Source organism: Anomaloglossus baeobatrachus, chromosome 8 (genome assembly GCF_048569485.1).
Source record: "Anomaloglossus baeobatrachus isolate aAnoBae1 chromosome 8, aAnoBae1.hap1, whole genome shotgun sequence".
Taxonomy (NCBI): domain Eukaryota; kingdom Metazoa; phylum Chordata; class Amphibia; order Anura; family Aromobatidae; genus Anomaloglossus; species Anomaloglossus baeobatrachus.
Window position 1 is genome coordinate 202,648,872 of NC_134360.1, and position 12,003 is coordinate 202,660,874.

General features: G+C 46.6%; 1 protein-coding gene across 1 annotated transcript in view; it reads right to left on the reverse strand.

Moving 5' to 3' along the window:
• The window catches only part of TLCD4 (TLC domain containing 4), a 101,325-nt gene that overhangs the window by 30,940 nt on the left and 58,382 nt on the right, over positions 1-12,003 (reverse strand). The window contains exon 4 of the mRNA XM_075321049.1: positions 8,523-8,581. Within this exon, the coding sequence (XP_075177164.1) occupies positions 8,523-8,581 (59 nt within the window). The remainder of the gene's footprint in view (positions 1-8,522; positions 8,582-12,003) is intronic.

The following is a 12,003-nucleotide window of genomic DNA, read 5'->3' on the forward strand; positions in this document are numbered from 1 at the left end:
CACATAGCGAGATCGCTGCTGAGTCACAGGCTTTGTGATGTACCAGTGACCTCATCAGCGATCTCGCTGTGTGTGACACTAAGCAGCGACCTGGCCCCTGCTGCGAAATTGCTGATCGTTACACACTGTTCTGGTTCATTTTTTGCTTGTTGGTCTCCTGCTGTGCAGCACACATCGGCGTGTTTGACCAACGAGCACCGACTCTGTGGTAAGCAGCATACGCTGGTAACCAGGGTAAATATCGGGTAACCAAGCAAAGCGCTTTGCTTAGTTACCCGATATTTACTCTGGTTACCAGCGTACACCGCTTTGCGCTGGCTCCCTGCACACGTAGCCAGGGTAAATATCGGGTAACTAAGCAAAGTGCTTTGCTTAGTAACCCGATGTGTACCCCGGCTATGTGTGCAGGGAGCCAGCGCTAAGCGGTGTACGCTGGTAACCAGGGTAAATATCGGGTAACCAAGCAAAGCGCTTTGCTTAGTTACCCGATATTTACCCTGGTTAACAAGCGTAGCATAGTTACAGGAGTTGCTGGTGAAATCTGCCTGATTGACAGCTCACCAGCGACCATGTAGCGATGCACCAACAATCCCTGCCAGGTCATTAGCTTAAGGTTTTTGTTGTGTGTCTATTGTTGGCTGCAAAATGAGAATTAAGGACCAGTGAGTTATTGAATTTGTAACTCTTATCTGTCTTGTACTGAGCAGTTTTCAACGGATTTATGACCACATAAATGTTCAGCTCTCCTTTGATGTGGTCTGTAGGCATAAATTAGCCGATTGGAGCTAAGCTAAATGACAGAATCAATCTCATTTCGCACGCAGGCATAAGCAGAGAAACAGACAGCCTCGAAAGTCCAATGTTGTAAATTTACTTCTAAACATCACTCCTGTCATGTTGTCAGGTTTCCGGGATTTCCAGTTCTCTTTTGAAAGAGCTTGCCCTCGGTTAAGATGGAGTTTACTGTTCTGTTGCCCTACTTCCTGTCCAGCTGCTTAAAAGGCCGCCTCTAAGCCTAGTCCAGTGCCTGAGTATACTGCTTGCTGTGTGCTCCTGCTTTGCTGCTCCTAATTCTTGATTGCCTTTGGATCCTCCTGAAAGACTACCGACACCGTCTCTGGACCGTACCCCATTTTCTTCAAGCTGTGCCCGGACTCCGTCTGCCATCTTCGGTCAGCACTTCTGCCCGGTACCTTCCGGTTCGTAACCACTCTGGACTATCATCCCGTACGGACACTTCTGGACTTTACCACTTGCCCCTTGTGTCCCGGCTGCTGCGCATTTAGGCCTTCCGGGGTGATTGCCAGACAGTCCCTGTATAGGGGTTCGCTCTTGGTGGTCTCCCTGGGGGAGTCCGGTGCGTGGCCCCGGGAATTCCCTTCGCTCCGTTTCGGGAAGGTATTTCGTGTATTATTGTTCTACTGTGTTTGTTCCGTTGTGTACCTATCGTGGTTACCTGTTATAAACATATTTGTACCAAGAACTCGTCTCTGGTTGTCATTGCCCTAACGCTATCGAAATCCTCAGAACATACAATAGTATTACATTATACTCAGGCCATAAAAAGGATTTCGCTGGGGCAATGACTGAGACACGAGTAGATCAGCTCTTTTCCATGATTAACTCCTTGCAGCAGGAGATGGAGGCGGTACAAACTAAACTTAGAGATGTGGAGGCACAGCTGGGCCATGATCACCAGGTACTGGGTCCGGCTATTCAGGATTTGCAAGTCAGAGTGGAGGCTCAGGAAGCCGTCCCCACTACGTCCGTATCAGCTGCCGGTATGCCTAGGTTACCCCCATTCCGTTTCAATGGTGATCGTAGTCAGTTTCGTGGATTTATCAACCAATGTATACTGTTTTTTGATGTACATGCTGATTATTACCGTTCTGACCGGTCAAAAGTGTTATGTATAATCATGTTATTAACCTCACGAGCACTGGCTTGGGCTAATCCTATGATAGAGAATCGGGATATCCGTTTAAATCACCTGGATGACTTTCTGACCGCAATGGCGCAAATGTTTGATGATCCGAATCGCCGTGCTACCGCTGAATCGGCTCTCCTTTCCTTACGTCAGGGAAAGCGTTCTGTCGTTGAATACGCCACTGAGTTCAAGAGGTTAGTGGTAGACACCGACTGGGGAAACAATGCATTATTGTCTGTTTTCAGAAAAGGTTTGTCCGGTACCATCAAGGATGAGTTAGCCCGTTCCGAATCTCCAGGGGATTTTGAACTGTTTCTCCAGCACTGTGTGCGTATTGATACCCGCTTGACGGAACGTAGACAGGAAAAATGGGCAGCTGTAAACCGAGTAACCAACCTTGCGTTTCCTTCCAGAGAACCCGCTCCCAGGACGCCACGGGAGGCCGAGGACGTTCCTATGCAAGTGGACTCTCTGCAAAAGCGAGAGACCAACGAACGTCGTGAACACCGGCTCCGTGAGCGTTTATGTTTCTATTGCGGTCAATCGGACCATTTCTTGATCGACTGCCCGAGACGTCCAAATCGCCCAAATAAGGTATTGGCAGCCATGGCAGAGTGTGACAACACGGACGCAGAGTCCGATATCTCTGAGGCAAGTGGACACCTGGATGCGGTATTTCCCTTGACTGTAATGTCAACATCACCGCAGGACTCAGAAGGGAAATATACCCATTGTTCGCGTCCCATTCAGATCCGGTGGGAGGGACAGCTAATACCTACATCGGCAATGATAGACTCTGGGGCAGGGGGAAATTTCATGGACTCCTCTTTTGCCAGGAAACACGGTATCCGGACTCAGCAAAGAGCCTCACCGGTTACCATGGAGATGGTAGACGGATCTCCGTTAGTTTCTGGACCAGTTGATCGGGAAACAGTACCCCTAGAATGCGTGATGAAGCCGGGTCAGCAGGAGACTCTTGTTTTCATGTTGATTTCTTCTCCTCATTTTCCGATTATTCTAGGAATTCCGTGGCTACGGTCTACAAATCCAGTCATCGATTGGGAGACTAAGGAAATATCCTTCCCACCGCAGAGTGGTCCGACCATTAGTCCAACTGTACCGGTTCCAGTAACACCGAATGCGGAGGGCACTGTACAGGTACCTGTTTTACCCCCGGTTTATCATGACTTCGCTGATATATGCGACAAAAGAAAAGCCGATCGGCTTCCCCCACATAGACCGTATGATTGCCCCATAGACTTACTCCCAGGGGCGGAGATCCCGTTTGGGCATGTCTACCCGTTGGCGGCACCTGAGCTAGAAGCACTAAAAGAGTACATCGATGAAAGTCTAGCTAAGGGATTTATTCGCCCGTCTACCTCACCAGCAGGGGCACCCATCTTTTTCGTGAAAAAGAAAGAGGGGACTCTGAGACCCTGTATTGACTACCGGGAACTGAATAAAATAACCATCCGGAACCGATATCCGTTACCGTTGATTCCTGAGCTATTGGAGAGAGTCCAACAGGCAAAAATATTCACTAAATTGGATCTCCGTGGGGCATATAATCTACTTCGCATACGTCCGGGAGACGAGTGGAAGACCGCGTTCCGATGTCGGTATGGACATTATGAGTACCTAGTGATGCCTTTTGGACTTTGTAACGCTCCCGCGGCTTTCCAACATCTAGTTAACGATATTTTTAGGGATATAATGGACCAATTCATGGTGATTTATCTGGATGATATCCTGATCTTTTCTGATTCCCCACAGGAACACCAGGAGCACGTCAAGACCGTACTGACCCGTCTGAGGGATAACCACCTGTACATTAAACTGGAGAAATGCGAATTCCATTGCTCACAAATACAATTCTTAGGTTATGTCATCTCTCCTCAGGGACTGAACATGGAGTCTGGCAAGATACAAGCAATTCTAGACTGGCCGGAACCGGGAAACATCAAAGAGGTACAACGCTTTGTCGGTTTTGCCAACTTTTACCGCCGCTTTATCCGTAACTTTTCAGAGATCGTCCGTCCCATCACTCTGTTAACCAAAAAAGGACAGAAGTTTGTGTGGTCCGCCCAGGCCCAGGAAGCTTTCAATCATCTCAAGGTATGTTTTACCTCAGCGCCAATATTAGTACATCCGAATCCCGCACTTCCCTTTATCGTGGAAGTCGACGCTTCCGACTATGCATTAGGGGCAATCCTTTCTCAAAGGACTGGGGACAAGAGTCTCTTGCATCCGTGTGCTTTCTTTTCTCGCCGGTTGTCCCCTGCAGAAAGGAACTATGACATTGCGGACAAGGAATTGTTGGCGATTATTTCAGCTTTTAAGGAATGGAGACACCACTTACAGGGAGCTGCGCAGCAAGTGATAGTACTCACAGATCATCGTAACCTGGAGTTTCTTAAATCTGCCAGGTGCCTGTCTCCACGGCAAGCCCGTTGGAGCCTATTCCTTAACCAGTTCAATTTTATCGTTACATACCGTCCAGGTTCACGTAATGGGAAAGCCGATGCCTTGTCCCGAATCCACGCCGTGGACTCCGTGCCTGGAACCCCGTCTCAGACCGTGTTATCGGATGCCAATTTCGTTGGAGTAATCCAGGACCAGGACTTGTGGAAGGACATCAAGCTGGCCTATGATGGTGACGTATTTCTTGCTGCCCCCCCGAATGATGTAACTCTGGTTCTTCGGAATGGTGTGTGGTTGAGAGAGCGGCGCATTTATGTCCCGGAGGCTGTAAGACTTCGGGTTCTCAAGTTGGTTCATGACTCCGTGTTGGCCGGTCATAGGGGGGTACAGAAGACGCAGGAATTTCTGAGCCGTTTTTTCTGGTGGCCTACCTGTTTAAAGGACTATGTCCACTCATGTGTGGTTTGTGCCCGGTGCAAGGTCCCTCGTGTGGCTCCTACGGGACTCCTCCAACCGTTACCCGTTCCATCTCGCCCTTGGGGTTCTATCTCAATGGATTTTATTGTGGAGTTGCCAGTCTCAGGCGGTCACAATACCATTTTAGTGGTGGTGGATCGGTTGACAAAAGCTGCTCACTTTATTCCGTGTACCGGTCTTCCCTCAGCCGCAGAGACAGTGGATTTGGTTATCCAGAACGTATTCCGATTACATGGGGTACCAGACGAGATCATCTCTGACCGGGGCGTGCAGTTCACGTCTAGATTCTGGAAGGGGTTTTGTATGGCACTCCAGATTGATGTCTGTTTGTCTTCTGCATACCATCCTCAGACAAATGGGCAAACCGAACGGACTAACCAAACCCTGGAACAATACCTTCGATGTTATGTCAGCCATCTGCAGGACGATTGGTTGAAGATGCTTCCGTTGGCGGAGTTTTCGTATAACAACACTCAGAGCAGCTCCACTAAGGTAACGCCCTTTTTCGCTAACTTGGGTTACCATCCGAATGTTTTGCCTAGGTCACCGGTTGCGGTTTCTGTGCCTGCGGTGGAGGACAGATTGACAGAGCTACGACAAAATCTGGAGGTTCTAAAGGACACTGTGGCTACGGCTCAGGAGCGTTACAAGAGGTCAGCAGACACTCACCGGAGACCGGCACCCATGTATAAGGTAGGGGACTCTGTATGGTTATCCACCAAAAACCTGAGATTGGGTGTTCCTTCGCAGAAGCTGGGACAAAAATTCATCGGTCCGTTTAGGATCACCGGGATCGTGAGCCCTGTGGCCTGTCGGCTGCGGTTACCGCACCATCTAAAGGTACACCCGGTCTTTCATGTTTCTCTCCTCAAACCCGTTTCTCCTAATACGTTTCATGGTCGTGTCGTGCCTCCTCCTCCGCCTGTGATGGTTGACGGCGAGGAGCAGTTCGTGGTTGAGGACATTATTGACTCCCGGCTCCATCGTCGTCGGCTTCAGTATCTGGTACGTTGGCAGGGGTACGCCCCCGAGGACGATTCCTGGGAACCGGTGGGTAACATTCGGGCACCCCGGAAGATTGCTCAGTTTCATCGGCGGTACCCGGACAAGCCAGGCCCTAATCCGTCCTGAGGCCGTTTCTGGGGGGGGGAGTAATGTCAGGTTTCCGGGATTTCCAGTTCTCTTTTGAAAGAGCTTGCCCTCGGTTAACATGGAGTTTACTGTTCTGTTGCCCTACTTCCTGTCCAGCTGCTTAAAAGGCCGCCTCTAAGCCTAGTCCAGTGCCTGAGTATACTGCTTGCTGTGTGCTCCTGCTTTGCTGCTCCTAATTCTTGATTGCCTTTGGATCCTCCTGAAAGACTACCGACACCGTCTCTGGACCGTACCCCATTTTCTTCAAGCTGTGCCCGGACTCCGTCTGCCATCTTCGGTCAGCACTTCTGCCCGGTACCTTCCGGTTCGTAACCACTCTGGACTATCATCCCGTACGGACACTTCTGGACTTTACCACTTGCCCCTTGTGTCCCGGCTGCTGCGCATTTAGGCCTTCCGGGGTGATTGCCAGACAGTCCCTGTATAGGGGTTCGCTCTTGGTGGTCTCCCTGGGGGAGTCCGGTGCGTGGCCCCGGGAATTCCCTTCGCTCCGTTTCGGGAAGGTATTTCGTGTATTATTGTTCTACTGTGTTTGTTCCGTTGTGTACCTATCGTGGTTACCTGTTATAAACATATTTGTACCAAGAACTCATCTCTGGTTGTCATTGCCCTAACGCTATCGAAATCCTCAGAACATACAATAGTATTACACATGTCTTCTCATGGACCAGAAATAACAGTACATTTCTTTTCCTACACTAGGCTGTATTTTCACCTGGGCTTTTTGATACTCCCTGCTGATGCATATAGTTTGGATCACATTACATAAGAGCAGAGCCTATGCTTCCTATGGAAGACAATACAGATCTGCATGGATAGGATGCTTTTATTTCTTACTTTCAACAGCCTTCAGCGATCTCAAGCCTAGTAGCGACTTGATGAATGAACGCGCTATAAAAAGATTGATCTTTTGCAAACCTAGATAGGTCCACCAGGGTCTTCTCCACCATTATCTTGATAGTATGCAGCCATTGAGTAGCTGGTCTTCTTCACCTTGTTCCTTCTATTCTTCCGACTATGAAGTCCTTCTCCAGTGATTGAAATGATGTGTAAAAAGTAGGCAAGTTGTAGCTTGGTGATTCTTGCTTTGAGTGATATGTCTGGCTTTATTTGTTCCAAAATTGGTTTGTTCTTCTTGCCATCCACAGTATAGATAACCTCCTTCTACAACACCACATTTCAAAGGCATTGATTCTTCTTCTGTCTTGTTTCTTAATCGTCAAGGTTTTGCATCCATATGTGACCACAGAACAGACCAGACTATATAAGAGCAGTGTCTTCATCAGCAGTGAAATGTTCCTCGATTTGAGGACCTTGTCCAGTGACTTCATGGTTGATTTGCCCATAGCTATTCTACTAATGACTTCTGGTGCCGTTGTTGCATCCTGTGTGATCATTAATCTGAGTAGATTAGAAGTTATAAAAGACTTCAGTTCGTAACAGGATGCAGCCTTGTCTGACGCCTCACTCCAACACATCTAGAGTAAAGGACCCTCCCCCGTCACATTTAACGAGTTACCAGCGATCCCGAAAACAATGTGACCTGATAAGGATCGCTGGTAAGTCGCTGGGAGGTCGCTGGTGAGATGTCACACAGTCAGATCATACCAACGACACAGTAACAATCAGCGACCTGTATAACGATCTCGGCGGGCGTTGGGACTGTGTTAGGAGGTCGTTGGTAGGCGTCAAACACAGCTATGTGTCCTGCCCAGCAGGACATCACCTTTGAAGAAAATGGTCCCAACCATTCAGCAACGACTAGCGATCTCACAGCAGGGGCCTGATCGCTGGTAGGTGTCACACAGAACGAGATTGCTGCTGCGTCACAGAAACGGTGACGTAGCAACGATCTCGTTAGCGATCTCGTTGTGTGTGACGGGGCCTTAAGTGCTCGAAGACTTCCTGACATGTTTGCCAAACCTAGCAAAAGGACCCTATTCACCATGTGCAATTTTTTTTCTGTCCTCCATTGGTATACTTTTCCTTCAAATGTACAGGAATGTACATCTTACAGACTTTATACAGTGGCACCCATCAGAGTTTTCTGATGTAATTAATTGTTAAGTAATACTTATTTAGCTCTAATTTTGAAACTCTGAGATGTGAACAATTTATTTCTCACTGCCTTTAATTTTTACAATATAAATCAGTAATAAAATCATTGTAATGGCAGTAAGATAAAGAAAACCGGGACTCCACATGACTCTTTTGCATTATTATTGCTACAGTATTGTTGTCACATCATAAAACTGGCACTCTGAAACTGGCACTCTGAAACTGGCACTCTGAAACTGGCACTCTGAAATGGCCCCCCAAAAAAAGGAGCATATGCGTAAGGCACCTAGATGTGGGCTGCAGGACAGCTTCCTAAAAACAGTTACTGTTCATGCATCTGATTGGCTATAACTAATCATAATATTGCTGACCTGATGACACAGACGTCAGAGCCCATGATAAGAAACCACTGGCAGCACAGACTTATAACCTATAGATAGGAATGACTTGGTAATGGTTTATCCGCGTCTCTCCAGCCTTTATTTACCTGAGATGAGGTAGCCTGAAGTTATTGCAACATTCAACTTCACCATAAAAGGATCGCCCCTGGAAAATACATTACAGAAAGTTATGCACCAAATATAGCAAGTATCTATACATTTCCAGACATCAACCAAAAAAGAAACATGCAACACCACATGGTTTATAGAGCGAGAAGAAGACATTTACATTTACAGTAATGCTGGCCACTGTCACACAACACTCATATATCACTAAACGATGTACACAGTCCATCCCTATATATAGAGCTGGATATATAATACTAGCCATCCTACTGAGCTAAAGCATATAAAATGTATATTGCTTGTTAGATTATCTGTGACTATGTAAAGACACAAACATTTTAAGTTTGTCATTTCATTCTAGTAAATCATTTTTATTATTATTATTGCGCTATTTATTCCATGGCGCTTTACATGTGAAAAGGGGTATACATAATAAAAACAATAATCCTAGCCAATGCAAGACACAGACTGGTCCAGGAGGAGCGAGGAGCCTGCCCTCCGAGGGCTCACAAGTCTACAAGGTTATAAGGTCCGCTTCCAGTTTTGATCAAGTGTCCCAAATATGAATTAAAGGGAATGGTGCTATAATAATAAATAATAATAATAATAACCTGTCACCAGATTTGGCCCCTATAAGCTGAAGCATTGCTCTGATCAGCACAAGTGATCGGTGTATAGAGTCATAAAGTCTCATAGAGGGACTAGTAAAATTAAAAAAAAAAAAAAGGTTGAAAAAAATGTTTTAAAAAATATTAAAATACAAACCCTAAAATATTCAAATCACCTTTATTTTACGCCATTGAAAATAAAACAATTAAACAAAAAAACAAACCACATATTTGATATCACTTCTTTCAGAAATGCTCAATCTATCAAAATATAAAATCAATTCATCTTATTGGTATATGGCATAGCAAGAAAAAATTCCAAAATGACAAAATTAAGTTTTTCTAAAGATCTCTTTATCTATGCTAGTGTATACAGGGACAGTTAGACAGGGATTAGCAATATACACCCAGAACTGCTCGTGGTTCTGGGTGCATATTACACCTGACAGGTTCCCTTTAAGCACAAAAGCCTGATTTAAACAATAGGTCACTTTTTGATGATAGCTTTCCTTTAAGCTCGGCTATGGCTGTGCAAATTTTACTAGGATCCCCTGCAGTAGCCACGCTCTCCCTCCGGAGGCACAATATATTTATATAAATGGACAGCACATTGATTTTCATAGGTGACATTTAGGGATGATCGAATACCTCAAATATTCGGCTTCGCGAATATCCGCCGAATAGGTCGCCGCTATGCGAATATTCGATGCGCAGTGTAAGGAGTACTTTGCACGCTGCGACATCGCTAGCCGATGATAGCGATGCCGAGCACGATAGTCCCCGCCCCCGTCGCACATGCGATATCTTGTGATAGCTGCCGTAGCGAACATTATCGCTACGGCAGCTTCACACGCACTTACCTGCCCTGCAACGTCGCTCTGGCCAGCGACCCACCTCCTTCCTAAGGGGGCGGGTCGTGCGGCGTCACAGCGACGTCACTCAGCAGGCGGCCAATAGAAGCGGAAGGGCGGAGATGAGCGGGACGTAAACATCCCGCCCACCTCCTTCCTTCCGCACAGCCGATGGAGGCAGGTAAGGAAATGTTCCTCGCTCCTGCGGCTTCATACACAGCGATGTGTGCTGTCACAGGAACGAGGAACAACATCGTATCTCCTATTGGTGCGACATTATGGAAATGTCCGACACTACACAGATCACCGATTTACAACGCTTTTCTGATCGTTTATCGGTGCATCTAGGCTTTACACATTGCAACGTCGTTACTGGCGCAGGATGTGCGTCACTTTCATTTTGACCCCGACGATATCGCAGTAGCGATGTCGCAACGTGCAAAGTACCCCTTAGTCTATGGGAAGCCCAAATAGTTCAGAATAGTTGTTATTCAGGTTTTCCATGAACTTACATTACGCATCGAGTATTCGAGAATATTCGCATAGTGGTGACCTATTCGGCAAATATTCACAAAGCCGAATATTTGAGGTATTCGATCATCCCTAGTTATAATGTAATATTTTTTTCCTCTACAGTAAACATCAGGGTGAACATGGCTATTCCAACCACCAGATGTTAACATAAAGTCACATTTAAATGTAAGAAATTTTCATAAATTATTTTTTTTTTAAACAGTGGTTTCTACATATAAAGTCCACAACAAAGTTACACATTTACACAGATTAAGAATTTTCCATTATGCCATTGAGGGCATGCTGTGGCTTAAATATTGGCAGCATGCCTATAATGTGGAAAATGTTTGCAGTGTCTGAATTTATCCTAAGGCCACTTCTAGACACTTGTAATAAAAGCACTTTTGTGTCCCCACAATGCAAAACCTGTAGGACGCCAACTCTGGTTTTGATGAACCGCAGTAATTATTTATTTTTTCATGCTATTCTGGCAACATAGTCTAAAGCGCTTTACAAACGTGATCATCACTGTCCCCATTGGGGCTCAGAATCTAAATTCCCTATCAGTGTGTCTTTGAAGTGTGGGAGGAACCGGAGTAAAACCACAGAAACATGAGGAGAACATACAAACTCCTTGTAGACGTTCTTGTTGAGATTTAAAGGGAACCCATCACCAAATTTGGTGGTGACTATAAGCTGCAGACTAGGCTGCAGACTATAAACTTCAGCCACCACCACTGAGCTCTTATATACAGCATTACAGAATACTGTAGAGCCCAGGCCGCTCTGTATAACGAAAAAAATCCCTTTTAGGCCCCCTTCACACGTCAGTGAAAAACACAGACGTTCTTCACTGACGTGTAAAACACGCACATGTCCCTCTGTGTTCCGTGATTCACGGCACACGTGGGTTGTCCATGTGCCATCCGTGATCTGTGATCCGTGATTGCGAATGGACATTACTCACCTGTCTTCGCTCCTGCTGTCCATGGTGCTGAACTCCTCGGCTCTGCAGCGTCCGCCCACCACTCTCTGCAGCTACTTCCGGGTCGGCTGTTCCTGCTTTCATGAATATTCATGAGCCGGGCAGGAGCTGCAGAGAGCGGAGCAGGCACAGCGAATCGCAGGCAAGGTAAGTTGGAAATGTTTATTATTTAATATGTCAGTGCTTTTCTGGTACGTTTTTCACGGATCACACACAGATCACACCATAGTGTGGTCCGTGGGTCATCAGTGATGCCAGAAAAAAATGGACTTGTCTCCGTGCAGAATCACGGACACGCGTGTATGCTGCACGGAGACACGTTCAGTGAAAAATCACTGATGTGTGAGCAGACCCATTGATTATATTGTGTCTGCGTATGTCAGTGATTCTGGTACGTACAAAAAAAAAAGCCCAAACGTACCAGAATCACTGACGTGTGAAGGGGCCTTATAGTACGCACCTAGGGGGCGGTCCAGTCCGATGGCTGTTGCTGCTCTCCAGTCCA